The sequence below is a fragment of the Cryptotermes secundus genome, unplaced genomic scaffold, assembly GCF_002891405.2.
Source record: "Cryptotermes secundus unplaced genomic scaffold, Csec_1.0 scaffold39, whole genome shotgun sequence".
NCBI lineage: Eukaryota > Metazoa > Arthropoda > Insecta > Blattodea > Kalotermitidae > Cryptotermes > Cryptotermes secundus.
In genome coordinates, this window is record NW_019723904.1 from 442,410 (window position 1) to 468,558 (window position 26,149).

The following is a 26,149-nucleotide window of genomic DNA, read 5'->3' on the forward strand; positions in this document are numbered from 1 at the left end:
CCTTGCCAATTCTCATTCCACCAACTGTTCCACACTCATCATCTATCATCCGGGGCTGGTACGATAGGCCAATTAGTGGTCCACGTACTAAGTGGAATCAGTCACACTCAACTTCAAGAAACTAAAGAAAAAGACTGTTTGGGTCTATTCGTAGATACGTGCACTATTTATCCTTTTGTTCTTGTATTACTTCTGCCAGTTTAAAATATTCTAGTTCACTTCATATTAGGCGTGATTACGCGAAAATTCACAAAGGTGATGTCCACCTCACTTCCGCTGTGAGGTTCTGACAGCGGTGACTACTAGTACGAACAGACGAGTATCGCCTGTAGTCCGACGTTCCTCCGTCACGGCGTCACACCGCAGAAGATAACACTCTCCACTACTAAAGCTTCAGTCTTTATTCTACCAGCGTTACTTGAAGCCTAGGTACCGCACCTGTATGTTAATACCGGGACTATCGTAACTTTGTGAAACTTTAACTGCGTTTCTCTTCGGCTTGTGTGTCTTTAATTTACGTTCAGAGTGACACATATGTTGAAATTTGCGTAGTTTATTAACTAGATCCTCACCACGGTCTTAAGGCACAATACAGCCCAAGTAACTGAAGTCTGGCCGCGCCATAGCTCAAACGGTTAGTCGCTGGCTTCCCACCGCGGCAGCCCGGGTTCGATCCCGGGTCTGGTCAAGTGGGATTTGTGGTGGACAAAGTGGCGCTGAGGCGGGTTTTCTCCGAGTACTTCAGTTTCCCCTGCCAATCTTCATTCCACCAAATTCTCCATCATCATAATCACCCGGGGCAGGCTACAATAGGCCAATCAGTGGCTGCCGTGCCGAGTGGACCCAGTTGGACTCCAGCCCCCCCTAAGCGAAACTGAAGTCTCACCATAGCAGCTGAAACTGATACACTGTAGGCCTACTTATCAGAATTGTTGTTTATTTAACAACGCTTTCAGTTACTCGTATTATACAGAGCCCAACGAGATAGAATGAGTGGTGAGTAAGTAGTTGGAAATGACGTGGAAAGAAGCGGCTGTGGCCTAATTTAAATTACCATCCCAGAGTTTACCTAGAGACTGAGAAAACTCGAACCTCAGTAGAATGTTGTTCAGCCGAGATCCGAACCGGGCAGCTCCCGAATAATTGTTAGGAAGCACTTCTATTTGAACTCACTTGCTCGGATTATTCCTGTTCATAACCTCGCAATAAACTCCACTCCCTCTCAATCAGCAATGTTCTTAGATTGGCCTTATTCTTATAGTATTATTATTATTATTTGTAGAGGGGGTGGGTTTCCCCATGCACTGCGACTAATAGTCTATTGTACGTCCCCTTTTGATATTCTACCAGTCGCCTGTACTGGTGCTCGCTATCAGCCCCGTCCTGCCTCTCTGGCAGTGGTACCCGATACTTCCCCATCTACCGGAGGAATTGGAAACTACTTTGGCGGGAAACTTTTGCCTAATTTTGCTCAGAAGTCTCCTAGAGACATGAGGATCTTTGCGTGCCGGGTTTGAACCCGCGTACCTTGAGTCTTGAGGTGGGAACGTTACCCCTAGACTACGGAGGCCGCTTTCTTACAGTATTAGTTTAAAACGTGTACTATAGCTATACGGTTTAGGAAGCAGGCGTAAACCTGAGGCTGATAATCACACATGTTGGATATAACGACCATCTCAGAAACTGAGCATGTTGACCCATAGTAACGTTTCCGAATTGGTAATTTTGAGGTTTCCAGTTTGTATTTCCGCCGGGACACTGGGATACTTAAGGGTTGTTTGATGATTTTACTTAGTTCATGCAGATGAATGCTGTGATAGTACTTTTAAAATGCTACGACCTCTTCGTCCCGAATCCGATGAAGCTGATATAACTTCATAACCGAGATCCCTTCATCGCCACAGATACAGGCTGACAGAAACATACATACATACATGCATATACGGATACATAGAGAAGTGGAATAAGGGCTGAGCAAGTGGGGGAACTGTCTCGAGCAGAGACGCTGGGGTAGGGGGTGGGCTGTGTTTCCGGTGGTAATCAGGAAACGCTTTTCGCTCTTAAAGGAAGAAGAGAAAATAAGTAGTGTTGTCAGTGTGAAATGAGCTACGAACTGCAAAGGAAGCAGAGGACCTAACCATGCTTGTTATCTAATTGAAAATTCTCTCATAGTTCTGAATTTTGGTTCCAAACACTGGCAGAGGCGGCAGGGAAGCCACAGGCTCAGTATGGCCTAGTTCTGCCCCTAGAGGCACACACCTAGCAGTCTGTGAAGTCGGTAGCTAGTATGATGCAAGTGTTATCTACGCTCCTAAAAAGTGACTGTTTTTTTTCTTTTCAAGTAATTGAAGTGGCGAGCGGGGAGTACGATGCAGACCTTGCAGTTCTGGCTGCAGAAGCTGCAAAGAGTGTCAGTGAGCGGCGGAAGACGCCTAGGACCATAACTGCAGGGACTGAAGAAGTTGTTAAGACCATTTCTGGTAAGTGGCGAAGGTCAACTAACTGTGAGACGCAAGTTCAACAGCCTGCGTTCTTACAGCGTAAGACCTAGTTTACGTTTGTCTTTATAATTGTAGATTACCATGTTGCTGGAAGGACCAACTTATTAAATATAACAATATCCATAGCAGTAATTATATAGTGGATTATTTGCTGAAGGCAAGAACTGTGAGCCAGCAGAAACAGCCATTGCCAGGGAACAGCTCTGCAAACAAGTCCATTACTATGCATCAGATTCATAACACGCAATAACTGGGAAGTGGTGTTCTAGGCGCGGTTCGTGCGATAGCTATGCGCTGCAACAATATAAGAACTTTTGTGAGAGATATTTTCTGTGAGATCCATGCCGTAGTGTTATAAGCAGGAAAAGTCCAGAGAGTAGTTAGTTGTGAGAAAGTATCCGGCCAGTATGTAGGACGTGAACACAGAAACTGAGGAAACTATGGCAATGCAAGCCATTACCAGGAGACGACCGGTGAAGATACAGTAGACTGAGAAGACTTTGTACATGCTGCAGTGAACTGCAGTGTGTGTGAATTAGCATTAGCGCTGTAGTTATTCATAGTTACGACCTGTAAGTGTTCAGTAAATCCAAACCCAAGTCACCCAATCACATGACAGTATGTTAAAAATGTTTAATGTTAAACAACAGAGTAATGGTATTGTGACGTGAATGGGAGTATGCGCGACGAAAATAACGAGTTCTATTTTGGATGATTAGATTTATTGTCACTTCGGTTACACTCTCTTAATTATAATATTTCAGCGCTATCGCTGATTTACACAATTTACAGTTCACCGTTGCACATGCACTAGGATCTGTCTACACTAGTCGTCTCCTAGCAACGGATCTTGACACAGAAATTAACACTTCAGATCATTATGAATTCCTTTGCCATTTCTTGTTCAATCACCCTGGAACTCCGGAACTCAAGTAAAAACTCTACTGGACTCTCCTTAGCTGTAAGCGGACTCGTGTTGTATAGCTGCGGCACGGGCAACACAGGAAACACAGTTATACTGTTGAGTAGCGAAGACCACACAGAAAACACTAGTCACATGATAGCTAATCACTATTGGGATGTGACATCATTAGACCTGCGCTGAAGTGTGTTCACTGATCCGTTGCCTAGAAGCAGGTTGCACAACCCCGTTCCACTGTTTCGTGCATGTATTACATAGAAAAGGCTGTTCCTGTGGCTCAACCATTCTTGCGTGGAGCAAATACGCCACAGTTTTTATGCGACTCTGAAAATTATGTGGAACTCTTACCATATTTTGTCTGTTGTATGTTACTTGTAGTGTGAAAGGTGAGTACTGGCATAAAAGACGATACGAATACAAGAAGATGAGGTGTTGTGTTGATAGTAATATTATGCAAGGAAACTGATGCCTGTTGCTGTTTATGTCATGTAAATACAGCGTCCAAAACAAGGTATGGTGTATGTGACTATGTATCACTCGTATGCAAATTTTGTTTATTCTGTAGAATCATTCCATAGATTTCACATAAGCAACTTGCTTTGGCTGTCTTTATTCATGTGAGATGTTTGTTGTTCAGATAGTGCACTGTATCATTACTTAGAAACGAGAAGAGTTTCGCACCATGTTGGATTTGAGGTTTTCACAGCTACTACTATCATCTTGGATGTGACACCACATAATTTTGTAGCATTTTATCAACGCTTTGGAGGAATGCACTGCCTTCAATCTTGAGACTGGAGGCAGTATGATCCTCCAGATATTCTGTGAGTTCTACAAGATTATACGGCGTCATGTCCAAGATGTTAATATTCTTTATGGTATATCATGATCTCTTTCTACGTGGAACTGCTTGCCAGACCACCCTGGTAGTTTCATAAGGACTATGCCCCTGTCTATAATATTATCTAGCAGTATTTTTTCAGCCTGTGGGACATATACCACTGTGGGGTTTGGTTGTCAGCTGGTTGGGACACGAGCTCTCAAAAGTAAGAACATTGATTGACGATTAATATAATCCTAATATGCAAATAATTGTAAAAATACACTTCTTGGAAAAAGGAAGGTTGTTTTTACTCTGGTGGAATTGCAGTTTTATTTGGGAGGGGGGGACAAAATGCAGGGAATATAAGGTTTAGATTGATCTGTTATACCAAAATTGCTCTATTTTGAAGATATATGGCTCCTATTTAGAATTACTTTTACCAGATTTTAGTATCCTTAAATGTTAAGAGGATCACTGATCCAAATTCCAGGATGTTTCCCGCCCAACAATAGTCTCTAAGGCCTCTGATAGATAGGGGAAGCATTACAGACACCGCTAAGCAAGTGGCCGAACTCGCTTGCTCGGCGTGACTTATGGTACGCACCATTTATCGGTAGGGTATAGAGACTGGTAGAATATCATAGAGGGAAGCACAATAGATCAAAAATGGTCGCGGTGCATGGGGAAACCCACCCTATCTAAATAACTAACTAACTAGTATCCTTAAATGTTCACTGTTCTGTGTTTTATAAACCTGCTCCATTTGCTCGACGTACGGTATAGGGCAATCTTTGCAGTATTGTTGGTACAAATCGTTATTCAGATACTGATCGCATTTTGACAGAATTTTAGAATTTCTAAACAACTACAGAAGTTAGTTGTAACTCTAACTTCATTCATAGCATAAGTAAATATTGCCACTTCTTATTATGTTTTGTAGTTGCTACTCCTTCCAGTTGTTCAGTTATCTTGTGAGAATTCTTTCTTACTAAGGTTTTTAATTCCTCACACTGTCTGATGTGTAAGACTCCCATTCTTTACTCTCTGTTTATTTAACGACGACTTTAAGTTCTTTGATTATATGGCATTTTGATAATAGAATGATTTGGAAAGGGTGTGAAAGGAAAGGGTAATGACATAATATGAGACCCTGTCACAGCATTTTCCTACTGGGACTGAGGCAAATCAAGAAATAAGCCTCTTAGAGTAACCCGTCTATGTACTGAAATTTTAACCTGGAACTGAGCTTGTGCATAGATGTAAGATTTCAGGTTTTCACGGCGGTGACTATGAAGAATGCCGTCTTCTGGGATGTGACGCCGTGTAGATTTTATGTGAACCAACGTTTCGGAGGAACGTATCGCCTCCATCTTCAGGGTAGAAAAATCCGCGAGCGAGGAACCTGCTTGAGCAGGTGGCTGCAGAATGAGTCACCAGTCAAAAAACACCCAGCTATATGAGAACAGTAAGGGAGGGACAGTGGACCACATGGGAAATCATTAGAGAAGAGAGGGGAAGGGTCTGTGGAGATGGACCAGCAGGTAGCAGGCAAGAACCTGATTACGATTGTGTGGGGGGGGGGGCCTACCATGCGGGCATTGATCCAATAGCCTCGGGGCTAAGCTGCCGGCTGTGCATTGACCTGCGTAGCCTTGTAGATCTGGTGTCATATTCCAGAGGTTTCTTGAGGGAGCACATGAGAAGTTTCCATGATTTGCTGAGACAAAAACCCACCTCTCTGTTCATATTGTTGGGATGGAGCTCGATCTCAGTGGCCTCCCTAATGATGCGATCCATCTGTTTGTTCTTGGTAGCGAGGATGGAGGTATTGTGAAACTGAATGCAGTGTCCCAAGTTGACGCTGTGTTCAGCCACAGCTGACTTGACGGGATGTTCTAGACGGATGTGCTGCTGATGCTCCTTCAACCTCATGTCCACGGAACGGCCTGTCTGCTTAATGTAGACCTTGCCACACTCACAGGGGATTCTGTATACACCCGGTGTCCTTAGTCCCAGGTTATCTTTGACCGGCTGGAGAAACTTATATACTTTCTTGGGAGGCAGGTCCACTAGTCTGATGTTGTGCCGGGACAGCACTTTGCTGATTCGGATGAATATAGTCCTGACATAGAGCAGGAAGGCAACTGAGTCTGGTTTATCGTCGGGCTGACTGAAGTTTGGACGATGGTTGAGGACTCTGTGGATCTGTCGGTCGTTGTAACCGTTCTCCTTGAAAACGTCCCTCAGGAACACCAACTCTACATGGAGGCTGTCCTGATTGCATAGAGCTCTAGCCCTGTGCAACAGCGTGGAAAGTACAGCTTGTTTGTTGGATGGGTGGTGGTGGTGGGATCCAGCGTTTAGGTAGAAGTTGGTAGGCGGAGCTGGTTGGCGAAACGTTCCTCCAAAACGTCAGTTCACGCAAGATCTACACAGCGCCACATCCCAGAAGACGGCATTCTTGTGTATAGATGGTTATAAAATCAACTTTAACTCGAGGCAAAATTGCTTACAATTATAAATGCTAATAAAATATCATTATTTATTAATGTTCTCAATTTTAAGGTCCTATATTTAGTTACACTAGTGTCACTCCCATGCCACATGTTCTTGTTTCCAACATGTTATTTAAAGGTATGAGGTTGGAGTGGCATAATGTGCATACCAAATTTCGCAAAAGATTAGTCACTTGATTTGAAAGCTGGAAATAGGGAATTTTTTAGATTACTTTGCTGTCTATGATCTCACAAGCTCTCCCCCCATAAAAAGCTAAAAATGGAAGATTCTGGAAATGTCATGGATCATTTGGTAGACAGATGAGTAGATTGGGAGATGGATAGTTCGTCCTATAATTACCCAAAATAGAGCTAAGAATGTAATTACATGAAATTTATTCCCTGTCAGCACAGTTTGTAAATATAAGTATCAGAAGAAATTAAGCCTACTCAAATAATTAAAACAAATTACAAATAAGGGTTTAAACCTTGTAAGTACTTTCTTTTATTTTTAATGTTTGCACACTGTTGCATGAGTATAATAATACAAATTCCACCTTCACCGCAAATACTATAATTTTTGTTAACTTACATTCTACTACATGTCTCGACCCTTACAGGGTCATTCCTCAGGTGTTTTGATTTACACATTTTCATTATTGAATTGTAAAGCAGCAAAGCATACCATATAAACCAGACAACACAACTACAGTAACAATCGACATACTGGTAATAAGGAAGAAGATAAATTCATGCCCAAGAAAGAGTTAACACTAATGAATCTAGCCCATAATAGAAGAATTAGGTGAAAAAATGGTCTACTACAGCAACAGACACTAAGCTCAATACAACATACAACACTTTTAAATTAATTAAAAAATTAGTAAAATTAACATTTGGTTTATATATATTTTGTATTTAAATCAACTTCCAGCAGTTATAATATAAATGTCCATATAAGGTAGTCATTTTAAGCCTATGTGTATAAATATGTATACACGCTTTACAACTCAATCTGTAACCGTTCATTCTGACTGGAGGAGTGTTGTGTGAAAATTAAATTTTTATTAAGTTTAACAATATTACAAACAAAGAGACCCGGCAGATAGCCAGCTCTTACACGCGGAAGGGACATAGTTCAAGTTTTGCTATGTGAACAGGAAGTAACATCTGGTACTTTCCTGGAATTCTGGCAGTTTCAGCAAAGTCGGACACTAAATTTAACACTACAGCCCTTCCGTAGAATAGTATAAGTACAGTACAAAGCAACAGTAGTAAGAAATTCAGTTGTACGAGTATTCAGAAAGCCGGAAGGTATTAAAGGACTACTAAGTGCAACCGTCGAAAGGTAGGTGATTGTAGTGAAGTGTTCTTCCTGCCCTGTCCGAGCCAGACCCTCATAAGACCCTGGGATAGGAACCCAGCTCTACTGATTAAAGTAAAGAACCCAAAGAAGTGAGCGGTGGTGGAGTGGCACACAACGAAAAGGGCACAAAGGAAGTGAGCAGTTACAAATCATGAAAATTTGTAAATCACAACAGCTAAGGATGACCCTGTAATGTTCAAAACAAGTACTGGAACATAAGTTAATAAATTATAGTTGTGTTCACAGTGAAATTTGTATAAGTAAACTGTAAAACATACTTCCATGTTCTATTTCATAGCAGCCACAGCCACTGTACATGCTTGGAATAATATGCATAAAAAAAACGTTTGGGGTGTTTTCTGTTCGGTCCACTGAAGAAAACAGAAAACTAACGAAATACCGACAGGAAAGTAACGTTTTTACACATATCTTAGATTTCTCTTTTGTCCTTTTCAGGAACAAATGTAGACGATCAGAAACCCCATGCCCAGTATGCAAGTCTGGCCAGCAGCGAGGACTCGTCTATTGATGAAATTCCGGAATCATCCCCTGTTTCAGCATCCCTCCTTGCTCAGTTCCTACTGCTATACTATAGAAACATCATAGTACTCTGTAGAAATTATGTAAGTAACTGGCATTTATGTATTCTGGATCATTATAATATAAAGAAAGGGGCTATAAGTGAATAGCCATAAGCCATATTTATGAAATTTGAATAATTTATAATTTGAATTCAGCCTTCTCATTCACACCTTTAATAAATGGGTATTTTCTCTTAATACTGTCATTAATACTGCACATGCGTTATACCATCGCTATATGGATGAAAAGCGATAAATTCTCACAGGCTCTCACAACGCAGTGTAACGGTCGACAAGAAATGCAAAGAATGATACAAACAAAACTTCTGTTATGGAAGCAAATCAAAATGGAAACAAAGGATTATATTGCAACAGAAAAACAAACAATTTGTGAAATTGGTTCACAGATTAGCCAACAGGAGTGTTAGCATTGTTATAGAAATGCCTGTTGCAGAGAATAGCATTTGTTACTGAGCTGTTATTGATAGAAATTAATGTTACAGAAGAGTACTTAAAAAGTGGGTTGGGAGAGCAAAATTCATGGAAAAATGGAGGACTTTGGGCACTTTTTCTGTACAAAGTGTGATTCAGTGCTGTGAAAGTGCTTCATATAGATCATTTGCTAACTACAATATATACAGTAGACTCTCGATTATCCGCGCGCTGTTTAACCGCNGCTACAACATATACTTTATGAGAATAGTATGGAAAGTAATGTAAAAGTTCTCCTTTTAAACAATTAACCATTTGAAGTATGAAATTATTCTGTATTAAAATTAAAAATTCAGCTCGTAAATCACAGAAAACACACTGATCACATGGTTAATGCTATTCAAATAAATAATTGTTGTTTATTCTGAGAATTATGTGAAATACGTAAATACACGCTCTGGGTAAAATGCAGAGTTTCTCATTGTTAAGGTAGGTGGTGTATATATATCAGCCAGTGTAATTTAAAGGGGTAAGACACCAGTGTATTTTGAGTGGTGTACAAGGAAAATATGTGAGATGTGTGAAAACGGTTTTTCATCAATTAACCCATATTTTCTATTTTACTTACAGAAGCACTTCATGATACGCATTGGGGCCCATTTGGGTATTGGACTTATATTTGGGTTCCTATATCGAGGAGTGGGTTCAAAGGCTGACTCAGTGTTCGCTAACTATGTCTATCTGTATGGTACAATTCTGTTCCTTGTGTATACCGGGAAGATGGCAGTTACACTTTCATGTAAGTTACACCTTGCATATCAGTCCTGCTTTGGGGGGGGGCTATCACCATTCCTTCTTCAACATGTTAAAGACTGAAATTAATTTATAACATTATGTAAAATAGACTTTGATAACTGCACAGTACGACTAAAAATCAAAATGGTTGGCCAGTACTGTGTAAAAGTCTCTCATATCAAATTTCACATAAATCTGATGTAACACTATGATATACATAAAAATTTTCTTGTATAACGTTACATAAAATAGACTTTGTTATGGATCAGTATGGATGAAAACTGAACTGTTGAAAAACTTTTAGTAATAGTCTCCTCTATCAGGTTTTAAAAATATCTATCCAATTGTTTATAGGCTCTGATAATAAGCCACAGAAAAATGATCAGACAAGACATACACGTATGGAATTCTTTTTACTTTGTAAAAATTCCTAAAATGAGTAGGATACTGAAAGTTAATAAACAATGGATTTCATAAACAGCATGAATGAAGTTGTGTTTGATTACACAAATCTTCAGTTATAGAGACCATGGTTAAGAGTGGAACATGGCAAATCTAGAAGAAAATGTCAGGATTATTTAGATATGGGATGTTAAAAGTTTAAGTTCTTCTGCTATAAATATATGGATAATGTGATAAACAGTTTATATGGGTTAAATTTATTTTAAGAGAAAAGCTTTGATGGCCAAAAAGTGAAATGTGCATTAACAGTATAAAAGTAATTGATTTGTCCATGCAAATGGTACAGTTCAGATTCTTTTTGTATGAATTTAAGTTACTGCTCTGAAAAAGAAATTCTATATGTCATAAAATAATTAAGGTGAATTGATTCTGTCAGATGACTATCAGTAATAAAGTCCATGATTTATTTCACCGTCTTCTAGTGCATACACTTATCTACTTCACTCCTCTCTCTCGCACTACATGTTTCGGCACAAAAGTGCCATCTTCAGGTGCTTATTCGATTAACGTTAAGCTAGTTCACTGCATGCCTTGTCGTCTTCATATTAAAATAATTAAAATATATACAGGGTGTCCCAGGAGGAATGTGCCAAACTTCGGGAGGGTGTTCCTTATGTTAAAGTATGCCGATATAACCCAAAACACCTATGTCCAAAGTTGAACGGTTACGGAGATAATGGCCCGAGAAGTGTCAAACTTTGACCGGCGTTGCACACTTGTTGATTACAAAATACATATTAAAACTGGCAGGAATATGTGGATTCTGTAACGTTAATAATGTACGTAACATCAAACTAACTTGTGAGTGACATGAAGCCATAAAATTGAAGTACAAAAAACTCGCATGCCATCTCAAAGTTGTCGTTAAGAGTTCCAAGCACTGTACATGACACATGAATGGTAAGCGATGACGTAACGTGCTGACTGCGCGTTCTGATAAAGCCAACTCCATAAGCACGGATAGGATGAATCACGGCAGTCAAGGACAAACAGAGATAATTCCTCTCAGCTGATAGGTATAATCCGTGGACCCGCTAGAAGACCACACTTTTCTCGGGCCATTATCTCCGTAACCGTTCAACTTTGGACATAGGTGTTTTGGGTTATATCGGCATACTTTAACATAAGGAACACCCTCCCGAAGTTTGGCACATTCCTCCTGGGACACCCTGTATTTATCAATATATATGATAAATAAATAAATAAATATGATAAATAAATAAATACTTAAAATATATATTTTATATATATATGATAAATAAATAAATATGATAAATAAATAAATACTTAAAATATATATTTTATATATATATGATAAATAAATAAATAAATAAATATGATAAATAAATAAATACTTAAAATATATATTTATCAATATATATGATAAATATATATTTTAATTATTTTAATATGAAGACGACAAGGCATGCAGTGAACTAGTTTAACGTTAATCGAATAAGCACCTGAAGATGGCACTTTTGTGCCGAAACATGTAGTGCGAGAGAGAGGAGTGAGGTAGATAAGTGTATGCACTAGAAGACGGTGAAATAAATCATGGACTTAAATCAGTGCAACAGGACGCTAAAATGTAACATTATCAGTAATAAAGACAAGAATATGAATTAATTTTAATTGTTTGTTGTTTGTTTGATAATTCACTATATGCTCTTTGAATATTTCAACTACGAATTAATCATTTTGTTTCTATACAGTTCCGTTAGAGATGGGTACATTGAGAAGAGAACATTTCAATCGCTGGTATTCACTGTTGCCTAGTTTCTTGGCCATTATTCTGATAGAGATACCTATTCAGGTAAGTACTACAACGTTATATTTTGTTGTTAAAACATGAAAACTGTGGTGCAAAATTATAATATTTTCATTAAATTTAAGTACGCCAAAAAAAGTGTACAATCCAGAAGGTTGCGGGTTCAATTTCCGATTAGGTCAGTGGATTTTTCAATTGACCTAATCCTTTCAGCCACACTATGGCCCCTGGGGTCGATTCAGCCTCCAACAGCAATGAGTACCAGAAATCTTCCTGGGGTTAAAGGGTGGCCAGCTTGTAAGGCTGATAATCTCGCAGCCATCTGTGAGCTGATTGTCTAGAAAATGTGGGAGCCTCAACATCTCACAATCCTATGGGCCTCCACATCCTGTTACAGGTATAACTTTACCTTTACCTAAGAAAAATTGTGAGCATGATTTGATCAAGGCATTGCCAGGCAACAGCTCTGTAAACATGGTCCAACATGCAATAGTAGGTGAGACTGTGTTTTCTGCCATGAACGGCAGTGGAACAATGGTGTTATGCAACCTGTTTCTAAGCAACGGCCCGGTAAACATATTTCTGTGTATCAGACCATGTTATGAAAGTGGTGACATCATCAACAATAGAGATGGTGTTCTTTGTTGGGTCTGTGCAGAGTGCTTATCAGAATCAGTGGCAATTACAAGTCAATCATAAGCTGGAGGAGTGAGTCCAGAAGAATTTCCAAAGTCCCAGAGTGATCAAAGACAAAATAACAAGAAGACTTCATAGGGAACTGAAGTTCTAGTTTCTGTTATGAGATCCGTTGCCAGGAGACGACTAGTGAAGATGGACAGTTCTAGTGTGTGTGCAATCATGAACTGGAAATTGTGTAAATCAGTGATAGTGCTGTACTTAAGTGTGATTAAGAGAACTTGTAACCAAAGTGCTAAATAAATCCAGTCATCTGAACTAGAACCCTTCTTTTTCATCACGTGTACCACCTACATGTGACAATATTTATTTTAGTCATACACAAGTAATGTTCATGTGTGTTCTCAATGCTCAGACAAATTTTACCAAATGAAATGGCTCATCATTCAAAGTACATACTAGAACGTGATATATATATATATGTATATATAATGAGGTCAGAAACATTTTTTTATTTTTATGTGAGTTGTAGGAAGATAAATGCTGTATCAGAAATTGTGTCTTCAAGCACCTGCAAGACACTCTTCAAGTATTTAATATTTGTATAAATAAACCCAACTATACCAGAAGTGACTGGTTCCTTAGATTTTTATGAAGTGCTGCTGGGTTCATTTATAACAAAACTTGAGTATGAATATTGATAAATTTATACTGCCATTTTTAAACATTCTCTAATATGCAAATTTATTGTAAGTGGAAATGTACTGTCAACTTGGCTTCTAAAGTAGGTATTATGCCATAAGATCTAAATTTGTACTTAAATCTGATGGTAGAAGTTAGGCCAAACTGTTTTTCCTTTCCAGTTGTCATTATTCATGCACATTCAGTTTCTTATAATCAAGTTCTGTGGTAATGAGACAAGATATCCATCTTATGGAAAACATACTATGCATATATTCTTGTTTTGGGCAAAAAATAAAATTCTGATTGCTTCTAAATAAAGAGTAATATGATGTCAATACGTCTGGTCTTTGTACTGTGAAAATTTCAGGGCATTCAGCAGTTGTAACACAGAGAAAATGCTGTTAAATGAATTAATTTGTTCAAAAACCATCTCTCTCATATAATAATACTAAATAAATCCTCCAACATTTAGTAATTCTAAAGAAGGCACACCAAGAGAATAAAATAAAGAGAAATTGGGGGGGGGGGGAAGATTAGAGAAAACCTACATGAACTACAACAGACAGTACCTTTCATTAAAATGTTTTGCTTGTTTTTAGTGTCGATAGACAGCACAGCAGAGCCTTACAGTTTTAGATAACATGTCTGTAAGCAGATCTTTATGATGCATGACAGAACTCACAAGAATTATCAGTATAACTGAGCACATCAAAGTCTTTGACAATCACAGATTGTCATATTATGTAGTATAGCAGGAAAATAGTTTTAACTGTATTAACTGAGTATTTTAAGTAACTTACAGTATCAAATTTTAGCCTACTGACCATATTTTATATGCGAGCATAGGTTTATGGTATTAATATGCCTCAACACAGCCTCTAACAGAAATGAGTACCAGGAATTAATTAAATAACTTTTCTGGGGAGTAAAGCGCACCCGGCGCGTAAGGCTGACAACCTTACCGCTATCTTTGAGCCGATTGTCTGGATCAGGCATGTCTAACTTCAAACAGGTTGTGATCGACTTTTTAGTGGCAAAACTGTCAGTGAACTACCACCCCCTGCTATCGTCGTACCTCACTTTAAGCAAAAATATTGGTAAAAATAACACGACAAATGATGTTTGTTGTAAAAGCAACATACATTGAAAGTACAGACTACTTTAACACGTATTTTCCCTTCAGAATCTGAATATAATCATATAGTAACGTGTTTGGAGTAGGTACTTCCATGGTAGCGCAATAACAGTGAGCCGTTTCATGGAGAGTGCCGAAGCAACAAACGTGTCCACCCGGAGATGAACTACAGAGAGTTCGTTGTGCCCGTTATGTAACAGCAGACTGCTGAAATAGTAGAAACGGAACCATAAGGTATGGTGTCTGGTATCTGGTCCGCATAACGCCTATATAAGCAGAATGAGACAGTCTTGGGATATCCGCCAGAGGAGACAGTCGGGATCCAGCCACGCCCAAGGACAGTTGAGATGTCGCATTGGAGTATTGGGCCAGAAGTCAAGTGATACTGCAAGTGGTAATAATTGCAAGGTGTGTAAGAGTGAGTGTCCAATAAAGATTCGCTAATTCCCGAGACCCACGAGAAGTTATCTGTCACGTGACATACCCAACATGTGACAACATTATATTACAAGTGAATTTACATGCTTTCACGTATAATTTCCTTATAGGCCTATGAGATCAACCAAAAATCGTCCCACGATCGACCAAGGTTATCACTGGTGATGATACCTGGATTTATGGTTATGATCCTGAGACAAAGCAACAATCCTACCAATAGAAAAATCCAAACTCGCTAAGACAAAAAGATGAGATAGGTGAAGAGCAAAGCCAAGAGCATGCTCATCACTTTCTTTGACATCAAGGAAATTGTTTGCAAAGAATTCATCCTGGCAGGCCAAACAGTCAATTCAACATACTACTGTGGTGGTTTACAGCAACTGCATGAAAATGTGCAAAGACTTCGCCCCAAACTTTGGTGACAAAAGAACTGGCTGTTGCATCACGGCAACACACAGCCTCACACTTCCTTTCTCACCAGGGAATATTTGATCAAAACAACACGACTTTCGTCCCACACACAACCTAGTCACCTGACTTGGCCCCTTGCAACTTTTCTGTGTTTCCCCAATTGAAGATAAAATTGAAAGGCAGCCATTTTGACCCAATTTAGGTGATCGAGGCAGAAACACAGGCAGTGCTGAACACCCTCACAGATCACGATTTCCAGGATGCATTTAAAAAATGGCAGAAGCACTGGGAACAGTGTATACATGTGGAAGGGGACTACTTAGAGGGTGATGGTGGCCAGTAGGACAAAAGTTAGTTTTTGAACAGATGGCAGCATCAGTCCTCGAAATTATGGATACCACCGCGTATTGGTATCTGCCAACAAGACTACATGGTGTTACAACCCAAAAGATCATGGCCTTAATTTTTACTAATTACTAGTTTCATCACATACGAGTATGTAGATTCAGGCATTTAAATAAAAGTGAAAAAAAAAGGAAGCTATCCCTCTAAGAGGCCGTGAATGCCCATAGGGTTTTGAGACATTGAGGCTCCCACATTTTCTCTAGACAGTCGGCACACAGATGGTGGTAAGGTTGTCAGTCTTATGCACCAAGCCCCGCCCAGAAGATTCCTGGTACTCATTTCTGTTAGAGGCTGAGTTGACCCCAGTGCCAAAGTGCAGCTAGAAGATTAGGTAAATTGAGAAAAATCCACCTCATCAGGACATAAACCCACCACCTTCTGGCTTGTAGCACAGTACCTCAACCAACTATGCTACCACATGCCCCATTTAAAAAAAAGTAGGTCTCATTAAGTTATTATGAAAATGTCTTGCTCCAGTAGATAACCATGCATCCTCCTCTGCTTCCACACATGCATTATGATTGATTGATTGATTGATTTATTTTGTCACTGTAGATCATTGTACATGATATATGACAAGTCAAGTTAATTCTGAATATTAACAATTTGATATATAAGTAGATTAAAATTACAATAGTTACAATTTTTTACATTCTTATTTGTGGAGAATTTGATGGAATGAACATGATTAAGAAATAAATGGTTGGATATGTGATCCATGAATGAACTTCATATTTCCAGATTTTTTGCTCAATGATGTACATTGTGGTAAGCTACATTTATACCGACCAGCCACTGGAAGAATATAGGATCCTTTTGTTCCTCATGGTATGTGTTACAGTAACACTCACTGCTCAGGCAGCTGGGTTCTTCATTGGAGTTGTAACACCTTTCAAAGTAAGTAGCAACAGCATACAAGAATCAGGACTCCACCTGTCACACTCTGACACTATATTCCCAAATTCCATGAATGACTCACACTGTCACTATGTTCCCACACCCCATGAATAACACATGCACAGTCACTACATTTCCATATCCCACGAATAACTTGCACACGCTGTCAGTATATTCCCACATTCCATGAATAATGTACACACTGTCACCATGTTCCCACATCCCATGAATAATGCACACACTGTCACTATGTTCCCACATCCCATGAATAATGCACACATTGTCACTATGTTCCAACATCCCATGAATAACATGTGCGCACTGTCACTATGATCCCTACAACACATGAATAATGCACACACTGTCACTAGGTTCCCACAACCCATGAATAATGCACACACACTGTCACTATGTTCCCACATCCCATGAATAACATGTGCGCACTGTCACTATGTCCCTACAACACATGAATAATGCACACACTGTCTCTATGTTCCCACAACCCATGAATAATGCACACACTGTCACTGTGTTCCAACATCCCATGAATAACATGTGCGCACTGTCACTATGTCCCTACAACACATGAATAATGCACACACTGTCTCTATGTTCCCACAACCCATGAATAATGCACACACACTGTCACTATGTTCCCACATCCCATGAATAATGCACACATTGTCACTATGTTCCAACATCCCATGAATAACATGTGCGCACTGTCACTATGTCCCTACAACACATGAATAATGCACACACTGTCACCATGTTCCCACAGCCCATGAATAACACTCACCCACTGTCACTATAACATACAGATACTCATGCATGAAGGCACACACAGCTTAATCATAAACTGTCTGCAGTTACATATGTAAATTATTGTACGTAATATAATTGATGATTGTAACAAATACAGAGTAAATCATAAATTGTCCCCTACGTTTTATGTATGTGATATATATATATAATTGTTAATAAAGATAAGAATAAAATTGCAAAAGATAAAGGCCTATACATCAATATTCTTTAGGAATATCACTGGAACATTGTGACCATATAATTTTCAGGCCAATAGTAACTGTAAGGAATATGGAAGTTCATCCTAAATTTTCATTAGAAAATGTAATGGAAATAGAAACTTAGCTGTCAATGGAAGATTAATACTACATTACTTCAAATATAAGACACATATTTTCAATATTTTTTTGTTGTTGAAGAGTGTCTTAAATTCAAGGAAATATTCACCAGTTTGCAAAATGTCCACAGGGAATCCCCGAAATAACCTAATGTAAACATACATAGAGTGAGTCATCAAGTCATCCCCTCCCATCTTTAACTGAGTCAACCACCAACTTTCAGTTCAGTCATTCCCAGGCATTCTCATCGTTAGGTGTGTTCAGTTTTCTATCAGTTTCTACCCATCACTCACTAATTGAGCTGAGCCCGTCCTGAGAAGCCACCAATTGTGTAGCTACTGGAGAATTTCCCAGGATTTTATGGAACCCAAAGATTCATTACCATGCTCACAAGAGCCCTCCACTGGTCCCTATCCTGAGCCACATCAATCCAGTCCATACCATCCCATCCTATCTCTCTAAGATCCATTTTAATATGGTCCACCCACCTACATATTGGTCTTCCTAGCAGTCTCTTTCCTTCTGGCTTTCCCACCAATATCCTATATGCATTCCCCTTCTCCTCCAATCATGCTACATGCCCTTCCCATCTCATCCTCCTTGACTTGATCATTCTAATTATACTTGGAGAAGAGTACAAGTTATGAAGCTCCACATTATGCCATTTTCTCCAACCTCCTGTCACTTCATCTCTCTTCAGTCCAAATATTCTCCTCAACACCCTGTTCTCAAACACCCTCACTCTGTGTTCCTCCCTCAGCGTCAGAGAGCCATTCAGAACAACTGACAAAATTATAATTTTGTATATTCTAATTTTTGCTTTTAGAGAGCAGACAAGAAGACAAAATTTTCTGGACTGAACGGTAGCAAGCTTTACCTGAATTCAATTTTCTCTTAATTTACTCCTGAATCACATTTTGATTCTTTATAGTCATTCCCAAATATCTGAACCGTCCCACATTTTCAAAATATCTATTAGCTGTTTTTAGTCATGATTTTGCATGGAATTCTGGGGACGAGACAGCAACATATACTTAGTTTTCTCTGAGTTTACTTCTAGAGCAACCTCCTTACTAGCATCAATTAAAGTTTGTGTGGTTTACTTTATGGTATCTACATTATCACCCAGTAGATTCACATCATGAGTACAGACCAACAGCTGATGTTTCCCATTTAATTTCAGTCACACCTGGTTTCCCTGGACCTTCCTAATGACATACTCTAAAGCAAAGTTGAGAAGCAGTGGCAATAAAGCATCTCCTTGTTTTAGACCATTCTGGATAGGAGAATTATCAGACAAATGTTTATCTATACAGACTTTACTATATGTTTCGTTTAAACAGATTTCAGTCAGCCTAACTAGTTTCATAGGTACCCCAGACTCTCTCAGAATATTGTACTATATTTCCCTCCTAACTGAATCATAGGCTTTCTTCAAAACTACAAATAGCTGATGTACTGTCTCATTGTACTCTCATTATTTCTCCAGTTTCTGTCAAATGCAAGAGATCTGATCAGTAGTCGATCTATTATGTTGAAAGCCACAAAGATAATCCCCTTTAATTTCATCTATGTATGGACTTAATCTTGAGAGAAAAATATTGGATAAATTTTGTATGAAGTTGATAGCAGTGATATCCACGATAATTACTACAGTCAGTTTTATCACCTTTCTTGTGAACTGGTACAATAATAGGCTCCTTCCGCTGATCAGGGAATTTCTCCTTATGCCAAATAGAAGTAATTAGCTTATGGATCTGAGAATGTAATATTCTGCCTCAGGCTTGAATGAGTTCTGCTGAAATTTGAATTTTTAACTTTGCAACTTTGCAATAGCAGTTTCAACCTCAAACTGACTAGGATCATGTACTAACGGCTCAGCTGTATGTATTTCTATCTGCCTAACATCACTGACCCTATGTAGATTCTATAACTGAGAGAAGTAGTTCCTCCTGTTCAAAATGTTGTAGAAATCTGCAAGCAGATCACCATTCTCATCCTTGAATAAGTTACTTCTAGGATGGTAACCCCTCTTAAAGTCATTCATTCCTCTATGCAGGTCTCTAATATTCTTTTTCTTACTGTTCCTTGCAAGCTCACCAATTTTGTCTTTCAGATTCCCTCCTTTAATTCCTGAAATGCCAGCTGGTTTCACATCTTGTATTGTTCTGATTATTCCCACTTCTTTCACTTGGATCCTGTAATCACTGCAATTTGGCTGCTTCCTTTGGTCTAATAATTTTGAGCATCCTTCGTCGAACCATGTCTAATGATTCTTCAATTCATAATAGCCTAGACTCTCTTTGGCAGAAATTGTGACATTGTCTCAAATAGTTTCCCAATCTCCATTAATATCCACCTCAGTGTCCAAGTTTTCCAAAGCTGTGAACCTGTTTGAGATTTCAACATGATACTGCTCTTTATCTTCTACGTCATTTGATTTCTTGAGATTGAACCTCTCCATATGAACTCTGTGCTTTGTTTGTTTACTCACTGCCAATCTCTCCCTAACTTCTGCCACCACCAGGTAGTGGTCAGTATCACAATCTGCTGCCCTGAATGATCGGTCATAAAGTATACTTGAATGCCATCTCCTATCTATCAAAATGTGGTGAACTTGGTTGTGTCCACTATGCTTCCTGGCTGAATAAGGCCAATTACATATTTACACCTAGTGGCAAAATTAAAAGAGCATCAGGGTCAAATATAATGGATTGGATTTTGAGAGCTTGGTAAAAAGTGCCAGTCAGTATTTTTCTAAAATAGTTTTTGAACTGCTGTGTTTCTAATGCAGAAAGTGGAAGGGCAGATGACATTCTATTTTGATGACCGTGAACAAAGTGGCAAGGGTGCTTCATCTTCAGAAAACGAAAGTGAGAGTGAAGGATCATGAGAAAAACTTTCTGATAAAAGAGAAAAGTTTGAAAGGAATTTGCACGTAACAAAAATTTTTAATTTCCATTTTATTCTTGCATAATTTTCATTACTTTTCTCTTTAATTAAATATTCTGTTATTTTAATTGATGTGCTCTAAATAAATTAATTGGAATAAAGACACCTTTCTAATTTTTTCCTAAAACCCTAATTTAAGAACTTGATGCATAATAAATTTGAGGGCATCTTATATTTTAAGTAACACAGTGTTAAAATGGAGCTTACAGAAGAAGGGCTTGAGGATGTAGGCTGGAGTGTACTGTTTTGGCTTTTTTGAATATGGCAGTGGTCAGGGTTCCCTGAAGATGTAAGCAGCAAGTTCCTTCCAGAAATGTTGGTACTTATCTATCAAATTATACGGTATCACATCCTAGAAGATTGGAATCTTATATGACCACCGCAACCATAACAGTTATTCCAAAAATACTGTTCGCAAATCTTCTGAGTGTAAATATTTCAAACCATTAACTGGAAAATTGGCACAAGCTTTGCATCAGTATTAGTTTATATTAAATTTACAAGAAACTATAACGTGGTTTGTAACAATTTTCATTCGTTCAAGAATTCTTGGATTGTGTTTGGTTTAATCTGATTTCTTAGTCTATACAAACCAAATAATTCTGAATATACAAATCTTGTTAGTGATTATGACAAGACAGAAAAGTCAGATATGTTCTTTAAACGTTGTATAATGATTATGCATGTGGAGATGGATCAGGGGATGGGAATATCTGGAAAGAGAAAAAGGGATACATATGGAAGAACTTGCATGCACAAACATGCTCATGTGTGTATGGGGGGGGGAGTAGGTAGTAGTTCACAACATATTCTCTTTTTTCAAGGAAGGGGATTTGTGAGGTAGTAAAGGTTCAAACCAGTAGCATGTAGAGGAATTTTAAATAGGCAGGCAGATTTTCAAATTTAAAATATTTCATTTTTCAGATTGCTGTGTTCCTGAGCCCCACCATTGCAGTGTTACTATCTACTTTTGGCTTCAACATCTTCCACCATGACATTCCTGAATACTTTTTATGGTTGTACCACATCAGTTACTTCAGAGCTGCATTTCACAGCCTTGTAGTTTCCATGTATGGGCACAACAGAACACTCTTGCCTTGTGAACAACTGTACTGTCATTTCAAGTACCCTGACAAATTCCTTTATGAAATGGATATTCGTGATGTTAACATTAGTGAAAACACAATTTTTGTTGGTAGTATTGGCATATTTTTGCATTTATGTACAGTTACAGCCATTTGGATCAGACTCAACAGGAGATAATGAGGATTGTTCCTGTAGTTCCATAATCTTTTCAATCATTGCCTACTCCAAAGATAGAAGATAGTGCACTGATGAAAATGAACTCAGTAAATACAAATCATGTTAATATAAATGTGTTGCTGATAATGCATGATTGTAACTAATGGAAACAAATGAAGTGCTTACAAATCAGTATTTGTAGATAATTTTATGTTTTCACAGTAATACTATTTTGGATTTTCTTTTAGGATATAATCATGTACATTGGTTATGTTTTGGAAATTTCTCTGTATTTTCAAGACAGAAAACCAAATGGCCCCTGCTGTACTTATGGTACAAGTCTGCTGATTGGTGCAAACTGCTCCATTTCTTATGTTGGTGATAGTCAACAGAAAGTGGATCAGAGAGATGAACCTATAAAGAGTTGATCTCCATTTATGTATTAATGTGCATATGCACGTGTGAGTGTAAGTTGTAAGTAAAAGAGTGGACAGCTTATGACTGTCAGAATAAGGAGAAGAGGGGGAACATAACAGGAAAAGCAAATTAACCCTAGAAAGGGCTGTATCAAACCTAAAGATGCAGGAAAACACGATCCATATTAGCAAGTCTGTATTTATGTATGAATGTTTTGCCACTATAATGTTCACATATATGTTTTGCCAAGAAATACTTTGTATTTTATTTATCTTGCACCACATTTTTTTTTGTGTTGAACAACTTTAGAAGCCCTTGCACTTCTGCTACACTAGAAGAGTATGTATATAATATTTTATTTTTTTCAAAGTGTTAACACTTGCCAGTTATAAGGTTCATTGACAATCTCTTATTGAGAATAGTAGACTGGGGTTTGTAAAACATAATTTCTTTTACATCTCTCACAAATTTTCAGTTGAATTGTAGAGAGTTGTGATAGTTATCAGTTTTCTCAATCAAAGCCTCAGCCTAATGTAACATTTAAACTTCCTAAAAGAAGGGCCCATATATTTCTAAATGAAAGCTAAAAATATTCAAGTGACTTGTCCTACTAGCTCAAATGCCACATGACCTCAGTGTAACTTCTATATATATATATCCTCATTTCTTACTATGTGTTGCACTATATTTTAATGAGCAACCACAAAACACAACACCCACTTATTTTTCCTCTGTGTAACATTTTCTCTCATTTATCATTCAGTTTCATTTACCCAAGGCATTAATTTCATTGTTAAATTTCCTCCATTTAAAGTTGTCCTTGATGTACCATTCAAATCCACTGCTTATGAAAGCAACCTTAGATGAAAGTTTCACTGTAAGCACTTTAGTTCTTTGACCCCATAAACATAAATATCCTCAACTGCTTCAGTGTTAGTATAAAAAATATGATATTAATTTGTGCATTCACCAATATTCACAAAACTTTCATCATTTGAACAGTGACAAAGCTCAGAAAACACCAATTTACATATTTTATTTGTAGGCTGTAATGCATCTAGCTCAAGTGGAGCCTTAGGTTTGGTTCCTGATTCTAGACACTTGTTGGATTAAGCTTTTTCACTTTTCCTCTGTGTATCATCATTCACTTCTGCTTCATACTCATCTGTCACCACTCCATGAGATGTATGATATCCTGACTTACAGAATAACTTAAATATGTACTGTATGTGTTAAAAAAATTGCATAGTGCATTTCAGTCCTACTGCAAAACTTGAGTTACCCAACTGAATCTTGGTTTTTAACAGTGGTTATCCAGATCAAGGTCTTTTCATAGTTATTAGCAATTCCTTCATGTCAGGATATGAACTGTTCCCCCTCATTCCCTTCCCTAAATATGCAAATACGGAATCACAGATTTTCGATTGTGATTTCCTGGCATATGACATCATGTCGTTTTGTAGGTAAATACCAACATTTTGGAGGAACTTACTGTCTCCATCTTTAGTGCCTACTTTTTTTTTTTTGCTAGTGGGGTGGGACTAAGTCCCTTGTACTGCGGCCACTTCTGGCATATTGTACCAGCCCCAGATGATAGGTGAGGGTGATTGTGGAGCAATTGGTGGAATGGAGATTGGCAGGGGATACCGAAGTACTCGGAGAAAACCTGCCCCAGTGCCACTTTGTCCACCACAAATCCTACTTGACCAGACCCAGGATCGAACATGGGCCGCCGTGGTGGGAAGCCAGCAACTAACCGCTTGAGCTATGGTGTGGCCCATCCTGGCTGTGTGCTCAGCCTATAATATTTTTATAGATTTCACCATCATACCGGTAAACAATTTAGGAAGAATAATAAAATGTTATCACTAAAGAATATGAAATCAGTGCTATATGACAGGTGTCTCATAAAAAAATTTGCGTGGAATCTAAAATCTTTTAGTACAGAAATACAAATCTTCTAGATCCAAAAGTTCTCTATGAAGATATTTATTACTGTCTCTCAAAAACAACTGGTCAGGTTTTCAAACAGTATGCTGTAGAATGAAAATATGGCCTCTGACTGCATCAGTTCCTTCATAAACAGTGTCACATATGATTCACCAAAACTGTATGATGGCACAGCTGTTTTAATGTGCTAATATGTAAAAGTAACACTAAATGAAGGGTCTTATCTTGTGGGAGTGATTATATGAAGCCTGGAAGAAGTTTAGCGACATTTTCAAGGAAAGTACTGTCTCCATCATCAGGGTTGAAGATTTATGTCATGCAAGCAACAGCAAATAGCAAACAGAGCTAAATTTCTGCTAGGCTACAAGGAATCATATCCCAGAAGCCAGGAGCCATCATAGTCATTGCTGTGAGAACCTCAAATCAAACATTAAACTAAATATTTTACATAAGGTATCCTGTATGTGTTTTGCGTGTGAATGTGTGTAGAGTTTGAAATTAAAGTTTACAGTCATAATATCAGAACAGTTACTTTTGAAACACAGTGTAACCTTTCATAATACCAAACAGTACAATAACAAAATCAGGTAACCAAATTGATATGACAATGTAAGAGAGTGAAAGGTAATATTGAACCAGAAATTTTTATCATCTGGGTTAAAACACTGTATAGTCCATTGGAAGTCACCTTCCAGTGGTCTACACAGTGTTGTATCCCAAAAGATTGTACTCTTCATAATCACCACTGCGAGAACCTTAAAATAATAATAAATAATTAAAGTCATAATATTTCCAAAATAACATTTTATTTTCTACAAATATTAATCAGTGTAGTTATGGCACTATTAAAGCTGGAACTCAGTACAGGGGTTCTAAACTTATAGCACTGTGACTACATTGGCGTGAAACATTGCTGATCTCTAATTTATAACAACTGAAGCATGGAAAATTGTATGTTTTAATTATGATGGCCACAGAACCTTCAGTAAAATTTAAATTCTATAAAATTTCATATTTTTTATTTGCAATCTCATTAACCATTAGAAGATGGTTCTCAGTGTATATAGGAATCTTCCTGGGGGTAAAGGACAGCTGACACACAAGGCTGACAACCTTACCACCATCTGTGGGCCAGTTGTCTAGAAAATGGAGCCTCAGCATCTCACAACCCTGTGGGTCTCCATGGCCTGTTATGGGGATAGCTTTACCTTTCTTTATCTTCATTTTTCTTCAGACATGCAATACAAATGAGAAAACACAGAAACATATATTTATGGGATTTGATGTGCTTGAAATGATAGTGATGAGAAACTCCATAAACTTCTTCCAGCATAACATTTGATTCTAAACATTGTACATAGGATTCATTGTGTTTTAAGCAATACAGGTGCTGTGAAACTTGTCAGATTTCATTCCCTCATTTTATCATTTGATTTTATATATATCTAAATCATTACAAACCACGCGAACAAATTTATTATGAGACAGATCCGACTTACAGACCAGTTATTTAAGAATGATTACACTTCACAGTTGTAACAGTTTTGATGATGACCTGTTTTGGCTAAAATATGTAGTGTGGCATTGGAACAAGTGTGAGAAAATAAAGTTTCTATGACAACATTTTCAGCTTAATTTCTGACTGATTTTGAATGGGAGATAATGTTTTAATTTAAGACAGTTGCTTTTGCTTGA

General features: G+C 38.1%; 1 protein-coding gene across 2 annotated transcripts in view; it reads left to right on the top strand.

Annotated features, from left to right (window-relative positions):
- Positions 1-23,729, top strand: part of LOC111861909 (ATP-binding cassette sub-family G member 1) — a 148,385-nt gene extending 124,656 nt beyond the window's left edge. For both annotated transcript variants that reach the window (XM_023846860.2, XM_023846861.2), the window contains exons 7-12: positions 2,343-2,480; positions 8,564-8,730; positions 9,751-9,919; positions 12,090-12,190; positions 16,596-16,751; positions 21,770-23,729. In XM_023846860.2, the coding sequence (XP_023702628.1) occupies positions 2,343-2,480; positions 8,564-8,730; positions 9,751-9,919; positions 12,090-12,190; positions 16,596-16,751; positions 21,770-22,108 (1,070 nt within the window). In that variant the 3' untranslated portion in view covers positions 22,109-23,729. The remainder of the gene's footprint in view (positions 1-2,342; positions 2,481-8,563; positions 8,731-9,750; positions 9,920-12,089; positions 12,191-16,595; positions 16,752-21,769) is intronic.
- The last annotated feature ends 2,420 nt before the right edge of the window (positions 23,730-26,149 follow it).